We start from the raw sequence: 14104 nt of genomic DNA, 5'->3' as shown, positions 1-14104 counted from the left end.
GAAAATATAACATTCAACCCTAAAACACATTTTACATTATATGCATACATTATAGATGCATATTCTTTGTAACATGACTTGCTCAGTGACAAAATATAGTCAAGATAATTTAGCATCTGCTAAATGAAAGCTTGCTATTTACTTTCTTACTAAATATAAATGTGAGCATGAGCATATATTTAATTACAAATAGGCTATGCACATGAGAAATGAAACAAATCAATAAAAAATAGTACATTTTGACCCACAGTAAACTAGGGGTAGCCTATAAATACATACTTATTTTTAATAAACAAAATAGCAATGTGAAATGTAAAAACAATTAGTTCACATGATCAAAGAGACCTCAACTAAGGAATTCCTGGAATGACAGATGAAAAGACCACTTAATTAAGTATAACCTAGCATATAAAAAAAAGTTTGCAATTTTGGGGTAATGAGTCTGTGGAATTTAGTTTGTTGCACCCCCCCACTACTTCATAATTAATTCTCTGTCTCCAACATGCACGCCTATTTTTCAAACACAACAATAACATGCCAGCTGAATGTTTCGACAGCAGGTGGAGTCGACTCTAAGCCACTCCCCTCATAACACTAACAGCTTGAGAGCGGCGACACATCTCTAACACTGGCGTCATCGTCTTCATCTCCAAGCAACCTCTCCATCAGCACTGGCGTCACTGTACACCGAACCCGCACAGTTGCTCGGCAACTTCAGCCTTGTGCGCTCGCCCGGCCTCGCGCCCCGCTCTGAGCTCTGACGCGAATGTGACGTCAATAAGGCGGGGATCAGTTTGTGATGGGGAGGCGGAGTTCCCTCATCACACGATTGAGCCCGTAGAGTGTCTGCATGCAAGTGCACTGAGTGCAGAGTTCTTGTGTTAACTAGAGCTCGGGCTCAGCTGGCCGCGAGCGGCACATTGTACATAGTAGCGATTTTTTTACGGCTCGCTCCGTAAAAGTGTATATCATTGTACATAGGAAATATTATTAAGATAGATACTAATTATTTTGAATGAAATAATAAAATATATATAAAAAAAAATTCCACACGATTTGCATAAGGAATGCCTTTTAAATGCACATTTAAAAACCATTTCAACTGTGGAAGGAGCTGGAATTTTTTCGTGTGTTAAGGTAAGAGCACGTTCGGTTTTCTTATATTTTCAGATGACATTTTTAAAATTAACGTCAGATAGATATATAAGCTTTGTAATCATACTCCTAGATTTTTTTTTTTTCCTCAGACAATTTCAAGGACATTTAGGGACGTTGATTTTACTATGTCCGTTTAGTGTAAAGTTTAGTTTAAAATTGATAGAGTTTGATAAACGCAAATTACTTTGAATTATTTTGCTATTTGAGTAGATTACATTTAAAAATCAAATGCATTATATATAGATTAATTTAGCAACGATCATATGTTTTTTTTATGATTGTAATTTTATTTCATGTATAAAAATGATGCTTATAGTAATAATCTTGTTACTAGTAATGAATAATAAAAATAATGGTTGTAATACTTAAAATAGATATAATGATGGTGGGAGTATGTCACTCTGTTTCATTTATGTTAGTGCGCATTTGTAACCTTGCATTATTTCTGCTTTATTGCAGACACGTCATAGTAAATAAAAGTTATTCTTCAACACCTCGCTGCTGTCAGACACACACAGACCCGGCATCATGGTGATTATGACAAATAGCAGCACGGGCTCTCAGTCCAGTCCTGCCCAGGCCAGACCTCTGCAGGTCGGCTTCTATGAGATCATCAGAACGCTCGGCAAAGGAAACTTTGCTGTGGTGAAACTGGCCAGACACAAAGTAACAAAAACACAGGTAATAATGCTTCCTGCATCATGACATGATCACATTTTCTTTCAATTGTTATAGGCTAATAATATTTATGCATACAAAATATTATGCAAAAATAAATTGCATTTGATTGCATTATTGTGCAGGTTGCAATTAAAATAATTGATAAGACAAGACTGAACTCGGCCAACCTGGAGAAGATCTACAGAGAGGTCCAGATTATGAAGCTGCTCAATCACCCTCACATCATAAAGCTCTATCAGGTAAGTTAGATTTGATAGATATAGGATTAATTGATGTTATTATTATTTAATAATCGCAGAGACTGTCCTGATAAAATCCCTCAATATTGTCAATTTAACTGAAGGAATGGTGTGTATTTTAGCATGCTCAGTGACACCAAGAAAGTACGGTGTGAAGGTGAAGGAGTGTTTTAAGTGAAGGTCAGGCATTTGGTGTGGTTTTCTGCTGTGGAAGTACATCTGTTTAGCATGAAATGTATAAACAGATAAAAGTTACTTGCTCACTTGCGTCCAGCTTCTGCATTGCAATTCTCCACCGCAGTATATTAAGTAAAAATGTATGCAATAATTCAATAATGAAACTTGTTTTTTGTTTTGTTTTGTATTTTATTTCTGTTATTCATTTTTTGAAGTGATTTGCTGGCTTTCAGATTGTATTGTTTAGAAAATATTATTGTATTGGTTGTGTTGTGCGCCGTTGCAGAAATGTATGTTTTTGTGTTTGGGAATGAGAGACACAGAGGGAGGAGAGTGTGAGCTGGACACACGGGGTCTAAATCTCTGACTTAATTAGCACGAGTGGAAGTCAAGTGCAATGTGTCTGCAGAGTCATGTGAAGCTAGCTGTCTAAGAAGTACAATCTGATTTGATCTCTGGACTTGCTAATACATCAGTGCATTCTTTCTCTCATAGTCTGTACCATTTAAATTTGTTTGGTTCAGTTGCGGATTACCATTTTATGGATTATGCTGGAGAACTGAGGTTGGGAAAATGTGCCCTGAAACCAAAATCTGGTTTCTGGAAATATGATCACACCTCACTTCTTTGGAGCTGGCTCCTGTTATTTCTCAGAATGAAGTTTAGGGAATTGGGCACACAGCAGCATTTGTATTTGGATATGAGCTGGATGTACTGGTGCTGTACGTCAGCACAGCCTCCTTAGAGATTCATGGTCATGGAAAACCTGGAAATATCAGGGAAATATTTTAAAATTATGATTTCCAAGCCAAAATAATGGAAATCAATACGACTTTAATAAGACATGGATATTTTTATAGCAAATATACATTTTTCTAGTTATGCTCAGCTGTAAAATGCAGGTTTTTCAATGTATTTATTTATTTATTTATTATAAATGTTCATCTTTAAAAATGTTACAGATCCTTACTGGATAATCATGACTGAATGAATTCACTAATCAAAGGGTGTGTGAGCTCTGTCTTTTATATTGTTATAAAATAGCTTGATGTCATCTGACACATGACCTGATGACTGTAGTGTCAGTCCACCCTTTCTGTTTTAAAAGCTTTATGGAAGCGTCCTAGATTTCCAGTTGGTGTCAGATAACCTTAAATGTAATTAATTTTAGTAAACCACTGTCTGCCTTTGAATTTGCACTATGCTGAAAAAAAGTGCCTATACTGTAGTATGAACCCTATGAAAACTGCCAACTTTGTGCTCCAGAGCTCTGTCCTCTCCTTTCATCACTGAAGTAAAGCCCTGTTTATTTAAAGGAGGCAATGGGGGTTGAGGAGAAGCACTTGAGATGAAAAATGTGGAAGTAGTGACCCATGACCCCTTATGATAAACGGTTTCCGTTCTTGCTTCTTGTGCAAACAGTCCTTTTATTGCCCCTTAAGCTTTGCATCAATTTTAGACACATGTCTAAAAACTATCAATTCTTCCATTCACTCCTCTCCCGCTGTGGTTGTCGGGGAGGGAGACGTCCCTGTGGGCCATACAGACCGGGGTTTCTAAGGAAGCTGTGACATCATTGGCACCTCTGGGCTGACACTAAAGGCAGTACTCTTTGGACATTGAGCTTATCTGTAGATAAAGGCACTTTTCCTGTTGTTGCCCAGTTTTTGTGCCTAACTATGTGGGTTGTTACATGTTACACAGTTGACCTGAAGTATCAAGTGTCAGTATGGACGATCGTACAGGTATTCTCAGTGATAGTAAAAGAGGACAGCAGAGAACCTGTTGTGCAACACTTTCTGGTAGTATGGCAATCAGCGTATAGTATTTCTCCCTCAGGCCTCTCCTGGGAAGTTTCAGTACATTCTTTAAAGGCTGAGGACGTCATACATCCTCTCCTTTTCGCATTTTTTTACACTGTTAATTGTTGAAGCACATTTCCTTTTGTATCACTGCATGCATTTGTACTCAAACTGGGTCTTATTTGTGTTTTATGGTTCAAAAGGAGTTGTTGAAGGTAATGTTTCAGCTGTCATTAGGTGACAGTGCTGGTTCAGTGGCAGTGATAGAACAGACTGGAGAAAGACGTGTGTGTGCTGATGTTCACCTAAAAATAAAGGGTGTTCAGGAAATGCTTGTCTGCTCTTAAGCAATTGTGCACATCATTGTAAACCAACCTGTCATGGATGAACAAGAGTTATGAGAAAAGTTGACAAAAACAGGAAATTTGGCTAGAAACAGAAGTAGCGCTCAGACAATTGGATGGTTGACGCAAATACCAATACGTGTGCTTCAGTATATAAGGGAAAGAGCATATTTGTTCACCATATATTTTACTTTTTAACAATTTTTAATCACCTTATTGCCTGGTCATTTTAAATGGTCCTGTGGAGGGACAAATTGTTTTTTATAAAGTACTACAAATATTGTATGTAATACAAATATATGTAATCTCTCCTTTAATATGAGGTCATATTATGCTTAATAATGAGAAAAATGCTGTATAATATATATATATATATATATATATATATATATATATATATATATATATATATATATATATATATATAAAATATAAACTACCCAATTACAGCTTTACCAAGTTGCTTGAGTCCCATTGATGCTCAAAAGCCATTTTAATGATAATGCTCATATAATTTATAAAAGATTTTGGGATAATTATCTGATGTCCCTGTTTTTGTTGTTACAGGTCATGGAGACCAAAGACATGCTGTACATTGTGACAGAGTATGCAAAAAATGGAGAGATGTTTGGTAAGTGGGACAAAACACTTTGTCTGTTTTTTTGCCATCCCTCAAAAACACTTGTGCAGTTGCTCTGAATAATGAGGTCTGATGTGGAGAGAATTATTTAGATCAACAATGCCGTCACAGCATTGACTCACTGAACAAGCACAGAGAGGGAACAGGTGTGGGATTTTAAGCTTTATGTAACTGTGTAAAAGGGATAAGCGGCTGTACCTCTGCTTGTCCTCATCACCTACGGATTTAAATGCTATAACATATCTGTCTCTTCAACTGTCTCACATTTGGCCTTTAAAAAAACAATGGCTCCCTTGCCAGACAGACCAAAGGCCTGGTTCTGTCTTTATATGGTGTTTATACTGGAGTGCCTCCTCCCCTCCTAAACCATCCTCTTTTTTACAGACTATCTGACATCTAACGGACGGATGAGTGAAAGCGAGGCTCGTAAGAAGTTTTGGCAGATACTGACAGCAGTGGACTACTGCCACAGGCATCATATTGTCCACAGAGACCTCAAAACTGAAAACCTGCTGCTCGATGCCAACATGAACATCAAACTGGCAGGTGAGCAGAGGAACGAGGCTTTTATGGGTCCACGCATTGCTGTGCACATGAATTACTCATAGTGCTATTCTTCCCTATTGCCAAACTATAAGTGTACTTAAAAGAAAAGTAATTGCTATTTCACTGTTATGATCACTAATAAAGTCATGATGTCCAGTTATGTAATCAGAACAGTTTGTTCTGTGTCAGGGAAATTATACAGAGGTCTTCTCTGTACTGGCACAAATAATTTCTTATAGCCTTTTATATAACACCGTACAATATTGTTTTTTATAGCCTAAAGATGTTCTTAAAATTAGTCATTTGATCAACAAAGAACTCACTTTTTTGTACATCTCTTCTAGATTTTGGATTTGGAAACTTTTATAATGCTGGGGAGCCTCTCTCCACGTGGTGTGGGAGCCCACCGTACGCTGCTCCAGAGGTGTTTGAGGGGAAGGAATATGAGGGGCCACAATTAGACATTTGGGTAGGTTCTAGAAATCCTGATTGATTTTCACTTTACATGTTACTAGGGATGTCAAAAGTTGTGGGTGCTTTCAGATGCAACAGTTGTGAGCAGTCAAATGCACTTCCAGGCCAATATGGCCATCTTGGCCAGCTATAAATTTAAACACTGTTGGTTTGTCATATGTGAATGTGGGAAAAATGGATGTAAAATTATTGGATGGTTTACGTGACGCAACCTTTACTTAACTGAGAAATACATGAAGTCCACATGTAACAAGCTATGTGTGTGTGTGTGTGTATATATATATATATATATATATATATATATATATATATATATATATATATATGTATATGTATGTATATATATATATATATATATATATATATATATATATATATATATGTATATATATATATATATATATATATATGTATATAGGTATCAACTACTGAAATTTTGGTATTGTGACAACCCTACATCTTACACAGCAGTTGAAGATAAAATTTTGTTATATTCATATGCTCATTACATACATTCTAAGTGTTTTAAAGAGCATGTAGTTTAATACATCCTCCATGTTTGTTTATTTTCAGAGTCTTGGTGTGGTTCTTTACGTGCTGGTCTGTGGGTCTCTGCCCTTCGATGGGGACAGTCTTCCTGCCCTGCGACAGAGAGTGACGGAGGGCCGATTCAGAATACCATTTTTCATGTCACAAGGTACAGCTCAACTCTCCCTCTCTTAATGTACAATGGCATCCTGAGCCATCCTATGAATCCCTTTTTTTAACCGAAACCTTCGTTTTTTTGTCCAGACTGTGAAAATATAATTCGCAAGATGCTGGTAGTAGACCCAGCCAAGCGAATCAGCATTGCCCAGATCAAGCAGCACCGCTGGATGTTAGCCGACCCCAGCGCGCCCCAGCAGACACTCTCCCTGTCCCTTACCGCCTACAACTCCAACCTGGGAGACTACAGCGAGCCTGTTTTGGGAATCATGCAGACCCTCGGCATTGACAGGCAGAGGACTGTGGAGGTGAGAGAAGGGGAAGGTACACTGAGAGAGGGAGTTGGTGAGATTATGCACAGACAAGGAATCTAAATCACAGACAAATTGACAGTATGCTAGAGACTTAGTTGAGAGAGAGAGTTGCTTTGTGGAGGTCATGCATTTTCTCAGTTAGCTTTAAATATGCTCTGCTGTTGGCATCAAAAGGATAAACACAGTAGCATCTGTTTTTTAATCTGCCATGCTGTGTTGCTTTGAGCTTTCACTAAAACCCCTTAAGACGATAATTCTGATGCAGACCGCCAGTGTATCAGTACACCTGTTAAATCGAAGCTCAATATGCCCACTGTTTCTAAAACAGCTTTTCGATTCCTCCCTGCAGTCTCTCCAAAACAGCAGCTACAACCACTTCTCAGCGATCTATTACCTGCTGCTGGAGAGAGTAAAGGAGCACCGCAGCCAGCAGCTGAGCCGCCAGTGTGGGGCCTGGAATCAGAGATCCAGGACAGCATCCGATTCCTCTACCCGAGAGGTGAGTGTCACAGCGAGGCCAAGACTGTGCCTGCACTGCCTTCTTCTTCTGTTTGAGATTCAATCTCCCTCCGTGCTAACTCAGTTCTTCCTGTGTCCGTCTCATTTTCAAGGAGATCATGGAGTCATCTGACAACTTGAGAAGCTCTGGCTTCCCTGTCGCCACGAAAGTGAACACTGCTATCCATTCAGAGATGGAATATGAACAAGGAGCCCTGTTTCAGGTTAGTACTAAAGTCATTGGCTTTGATCACAATGCACACAATTTTTTCACAATTTTATCACACTAAAATCATTGTTTATGTCTTGTGGCTATACTTTTGAAAAAGTGAGTATTTTAGCATTCAAAAATTGGCCCCAATTCACTACCAATGTAAGTGCCTCTTGAAAAAGGCAAATCCAAAAATATGTTGTGGTAATGAATATTATGCCACAAATGCTGTCAATTGAGCTTAACTTGTATTGAACCCAGAATAGTCCTTTAAGTGTCAGCATGATTCCAAGAGATTTTCTTCAACAACAAATGAGAGTAGCTGGCAATGTGGAAAGAGGGGACAGAAAAATGGCTGTTATGGCATTGCAAAATCGCATTACTGTATTTTACATATTCATGCATGTACTATGTTCGGAACTGCTTTTACCATTCAATACATTGCGAATGTCTTGAGTTAGATCAAGTAGAAATAGATTCCTGAGGTAACAATTGCAGGTTACCATTTTTTTCACTGTATTGCGCATTGATGTCAAAATACACAATGTCACATCCTAAATGAAGAACAAACTCATCGAAATATTATTTGATTGTTCAGACTGAAACAAATTCCCAAAAAGTTCAAATCAGATTTCTAATCGCCCAATTGTGTTTTATTTATTTATCTATTTATTTATCTATTTATTTTGTTGTTCTGACTACAAATAACTAAACAGATTTGAGTTGGATACAGCCACAAAAAAAAAAAAAAACGTAATTATTTTGCCGGTACGACACTGATTGAACTTTATGTAGTTAGCTGCTGTTGTCCTGCGTCAGTTCCACTAATCAAGCGTGTATGCTTATAAAAACCCCTCTCCACGTAGTTGTTCAGTAAATAGAATCCCTGTCCTGTTTCATATTGCAGATATGCAGTGCACCCCCATTCCCCCTCCTCCATTAGAGACAGGCAGTGGCTAATGTGAATGCCTCCCTCCCTTCCTCAGCGCGTGGTGTGTCCGGTGGAAGCCAGTTTGAGCAGGCTCCTGTGGAACCGGTCCATCTCCCCCAACAGCCTGCTGGAGACCACCATCAGTGAGGAGGTGCGACCTCATGATCTTGAGGAGGAAGAGGGGATGCTGCAGGTCCAACCCCCCCATCTGCCCAGCACCACATCCCGCAGACATACGCTCGCAGAGGTCTCTGCCCAATTCCACAAGTGCAATCCACCCTGTAAGTATGAAATGACATGCATTAAATGGCCAAAAATATGTGGAATAACTAACTGGACTTGCTAGGCAACTTAATTCCAGCATTATTGTGTCCTGGTGTTCTGGTGTCTACGTATGTTTGGTCATATATTGGAATACATTCACTTAAGAGACCTGTGCTTAAATGAAAGGATCTCCAAGGTTTTAAATTCTATTTGTCCTCCTCTCTCAGGTATAGTGGTTAGCCCATCAGACGGTGCTTCCTCTGACAGCTGTCTAAAGTCCTCCTCCAACCCAAACCCAGCTCTCTCCACTGCTGTTGGAGACCTTTCATCACTGTTCTTCTCTGGGACTGGTCCCGGGGACTTGGCTTCTGCCGGGACGCCCCTCGAACTCTCCTCCAATCTCCTTTTGCAGAACCAAGGCAGCATGCTGGCAGCCAGCTTCCAAGAGGGCCGCAGGGCTTCAGACACCTCCCTGACACAGGGTCAGTTTCTATTGACAACACTTGTAACAATGTAATATGTACTGTCAATTAGATATTATCGAAAATGTAAAGTGGTTTCTTACTGACTTGTTATGACTGATTCCTGCAGGACTGAAGGCATTCAGACAGCAGTTGAGAAAGAACACGCGTGCAAAAGGTTTGCTGGGGTTGAACAAGATCAAAGGTCTGGCACGACAGGTGTGCCCTCCGACCTCATGCTCCAGGGGCAGCCGGGGGTCATTCGGTCCAACCATGTGCCCGTCCTCAAGCCTCCAAAGCTCCAGTGGCCCCCGTGAACGCCGAAACATGTTGGAGGAAGTTCTACACCAGCAGAGGTGAGAAGAATCCACAAATAACCCCTAAAATTGGGTACTAAGGTTGTCACGACACCAAACATCTTAGTAGTCTGTATCAATAAAATGGTAACATTTTACATGTTTTTTAATGCTATTGAATACACTCCTTTATTTAATACATTAAATATTGATATAAATATTAAGAAATTGCATTAAAACAATGGGAAGCAGACATTAAGTATTACTCAAGATAGTAAATTGCAAATTTTTCAATTGGAATTTCCAGGCTTGGAAAAGTGAGGGAAATTAAGACAATTTTAGAGAAGTCTAGAAATTTCTAGAATGAATATATTTCTTCTTGTTATGCACAGCTCTAAAATTATTCAGCTTGGTATTAGTCTTTTGGAGTACAGTTTCAATAAAACGATTTTAAAGAATCCGAAACCGAAAAAGTCTGGAAAGTCATGTAAATGTATTGGTCAAAAAGAGTAAACCTCTATTATTCAAGTAATTGTACTTGGTACATTTCTTGAATATTCCTAAATTCCATTGTTCCTCCATCATTCCACAGGATGCTACAGATTCAGCACCAACCTCATTCCCAAGTCCAGTCTACACCCCAACAGCCCGTACACCTAACATTCCTCTCCCAGTCCCACACCTCATCTCCACCTTCCAAAAATCTCTTCGCCCCCGCTGCCCTCTTCTCCAACCCCCCGACCCAGCCGATCCTCCCTCCATGCCAGCAGTCCTCCTTCCCCCTCCATCACAACCTATGGCAGCAGCCGTCTCTCGATTCCTCCAGTTCCTCCCATTCGCCCGTCGTATCCGCCGCCCATCTCCTAGAGGCTCGTCTGCACATCAGCCAGCATCCACACCTCCACCCTCAGCAGCACCTGCAAATCCAGCCCACCATCCAGCCCCAGGGACCTTTTGCCCTCCTGCCCCACCAGGGCAGTTGGAGCCTGAGCACCAGCACTGAGGAGCCAGATGTCCAGGAGCTGGCCTGTGCCAGTCAGAAGCAGCAGCTCAGCAGCTGTGTCATGGTCAAGTAAAGAAAGCAAAGACAATGGGAAGACCCATAAAAGATTGATCAATTTTAGAGTGATGCTGACTGCCCCCACCACTCTTGAAAAAATGGTCCAGAATGAGCCAATGGACATTTGTGATGAGCAGAGAACCCTTAATGGGCATCAGAACCAGAAAGCATCTCATTTTGATGATGCACTCAATAGTTTTCTGATGCAAAGAAGAGATGTCGATTTTTACTCTGGAACAACATGCAATTCCACATTTTTCTTGATATGTGTTGGTATGACCAGAGAGAACCAGAAGAAGCAATAACTGAACTCTTCATAAGAGCCCATGACCCTTGCCAGGTGCTCCTGTCCATGCAGCAATAAAGACAGGTCACTGAACAAGGAACTGAAGAGAGCTTGCATCAATTTGTGAGTGGCTTCGCTGACTTCTGTTTGTACAATGTGCAAAACTGGCCTCTATAACTGATTATGATATAGACATTGAAGCTTGTTTTTCCTTTATACAAGTATGAAGATAGGATATTTATGTCTTCCATACAGTTTTTTTTCCAAGAATTTCCTTTCAGGGCTTGAGCTTTTTCTTTTCTTTGTCTATTTGTTTGTCTCCAGAAAAGACCAAAGTTGATTACTTTGTTTTTTGTTCTTTTGTTTTTTTGCCTCTGATTTATTTCCTAGAAGTTCTTGAAACAAAATGTAGTATCTGACTTATCCTGAACTTCCAAAACCAAGAAAACAAATACTGTCATTTCATCATATGAAATTTGGCCAATGCTTTGTTTACAATGATGAGGTCATCAGAGATGCCTTACGATGAGGGGAAAATACAGACAAATATGAGTAAGCTAAATATAAGCACAAGAGGTACTGCATAGAGGTTCACCTAAACCAGGTGTGTGAATGTGTGTCTTTGTACTTGTATGCTTTCACAGTCTGTGGCAATGACTTTTAGTGCTGCTTAATGTTTCGCCTGGTCAAAGGAGACACTAGACAATTAGAATCATACAGCATAAATGTGCACCTATCAATGATTTTTGGCAGTTAATGAAATAGGAGACATTTTCTGGCCTAGTAGTTTAGAAAACTCCTTTTCCATTGGCTCACTACCTCCTTGATCATTGATCATTCACCTCAAAATTTTATCACAACATACACTGTATGAAAACAATGTCTCGAGCCCTTTGACCTTCATTAATGGTTGCTTTTTTAAATCTTATTTTTAATACAGTGAACAAAGAATACGAGAATAGTGCAATATTTCAAATTGAAATGTAGAACCAGGAAAGGTAGCTGTTATAGGAAAGCAAAAGGTACTTCATCCCTGATAATTGTATTATATTCTTTCTTTTTTTAGTGCTTTTTTATGTAATGATTTTATATATGATATTATTTGAATTATGTATTCTGCATGAGCATTGTCCCCTAGTCACTGGGAATTGTGTCAGGAAGGGCATCCGGTGTGAAACCTTTGCCAAGTCAAATATGTGGATCATGGATGGTCCGCTGTGGTGGGAGCAGCTGAAAGAAGAAGACTCTGCATGAGCATAGGAAATATGAGCCTGGACATTATGTAAAGCTCATTCTCAGTCTATGAGACACAGGTTGCCTTTGCGTCCTGGCTGGCTTTGTAAAATGGCAGAACTAGAAAAATGACAGATCTAGGAAAGCCAAAGAGAGACAGAGCACATTGAAGATCAAGAGAAACATACTGCTTTTTCTACAGAGAATCTCTCAGTTTCAATGAAGTGTAGCACTTTTAAAAGCAGTCTTACTGTAAGATACAGTAGCTGCCTCCTCTAGCTGACAAATATTCATAAGCAATCGTTTGTAGAGAGCAAAGTTCCTCCCTTTCTCTAGGACCTGCAATTCCATACTATTGTAGTTTTTCCTTGATTAAAATGCACACAAAGACACATACACACATAGCTGAATATACATCTTGTAGCAATAGAGTTTTATATTTGTAGTTTATCTTTAAGTTTGCTTAAGAGATATTTAGGTGCTAGAAGTAGATTTGAGAAGTGTATCTAGGTTTGTGTGCTGTTTATATGAAATAGTAGTGCTACCATTATTGAAACTCGAGCGTTTGCTTGAAGCACTGTTTTTATAGCCCTAAAAGTTCCTGTTGCATGTCTGTCTCTTGTGAATTAAGCGTATTTGTGCAATGGTTTCTAGTAGTTTAGAAAAAAAGCTGTACTGTGTTGTCTCCAAATTGGGTCATTTGAAACCAGTGCAATGAAAGATGAATTGAAGGTAAATTTATTGAAGCTAATGTAAGAAACAGTGTTAACACCCTTCCCTTTCCTTCTGTTTTTCACTCACCACTAACACTTGTGCCTTTCTCTGAACAAATCCAATGGTGGTGAAAGTTTTTATGAGTTTTCGGTTTGATTTTAGGACATCAGAAAGTTACAGAGGTGTGAATCATATGCTTTTGTTAGTTTAAACACCCCATTTTATACTTTTATCTGCTGTTTGACAATAATGCACTTTATGATGATAATTGCTTGTTTGAAAAGTGTTTGTTCCCTCTGCTGGTATAGATAAGTCTTTAGTTATATTGAGGTTATTTTTGAAACACTATGCTTTGATGCAGACCTCTAAAGATTCTTTCCCATTTCTCTTTTTTTAAAATTTTGGTTATATTTCCTTGATTTGCTTGCTTACTGTATGTGTGCTCACAAAGTGAAAGTGATTGTACATGGTTGTGTGAAAGTACCTGAGAGATAAAGTTTTATTTATGAGGTTATTTATTTGAATAAAAATTCACCTCTTGAAATTAATTAATTAAATTAATGTGTTTTTCTTTCTTGAAAAACTTTTTCCACTTGCTTACATTGAATCTAACCTTGTTTTTAATTGTTTTCATCTAAAATATAAATTAGTTTCCCATCAAACATTGATTTGGTAATGACACCTAATTAAGCAACGCTCAGATCATGATGTAAATATCTTACAATTATTTACATTTCTAACTCACTCAGAATTACTAAACATAAATATCAAATGAATTGAAAATATTATAAGTAATTATTATTAGGAAAAGTAGAAGTAGAACTTCCCTGATTTTAACAGTTTTTTATAAAAAGAACAAAGTCTGGGTGGAGGACGAGCCCATATAATGAAATTCTGGTAAATGTAAAATGTTATTTAACATTGTAACATGTAGCATAAAAATTTAATGATAAATAAAAATATTAAAGTAACAGTAACACTTTACAATAAGATAAATGCATTAGGAATCATTAACTAACAATTAACAATAATCTTTCACAACATTTTTTAATCTTGGTTAATATTGATTT

General features: G+C 38.5%; 1 protein-coding gene across 1 annotated transcript; it reads left to right on the top strand.

Moving 5' to 3' along the window:
• The first annotated feature begins 841 nt into the window (after positions 1–841).
• On the top strand, positions 842–13684 carry LOC127448187 (serine/threonine-protein kinase SIK2-like). The gene is made up of 14 exons (XM_051710534.1): positions 842–1137; positions 1618–1839; positions 1962–2078; positions 4969–5032; positions 5426–5587; positions 5932–6056; positions 6635–6758; positions 6854–7074; positions 7430–7579; positions 7692–7802; positions 8776–9001; positions 9212–9466; positions 9576–9801; positions 10334–13684. Exons 2-14 carry the CDS (start codon positions 1687–1689, stop codon positions 10815–10817), a joined length of 2418 nt encoding a protein of 805 aa, XP_051566494.1. The 5' UTR covers positions 842–1137; positions 1618–1686; the 3' UTR covers positions 10818–13684.
• Positions 13685–14104: the final 420 nt, after the last annotated feature.

Source organism: Myxocyprinus asiaticus, chromosome 11, assembly GCF_019703515.2.
Source record: "Myxocyprinus asiaticus isolate MX2 ecotype Aquarium Trade chromosome 11, UBuf_Myxa_2, whole genome shotgun sequence".
Taxonomy (NCBI): domain Eukaryota; kingdom Metazoa; phylum Chordata; class Actinopteri; order Cypriniformes; family Catostomidae; genus Myxocyprinus; species Myxocyprinus asiaticus.
This window is presented reverse-complemented; position numbering and strand designations above follow the sequence as displayed.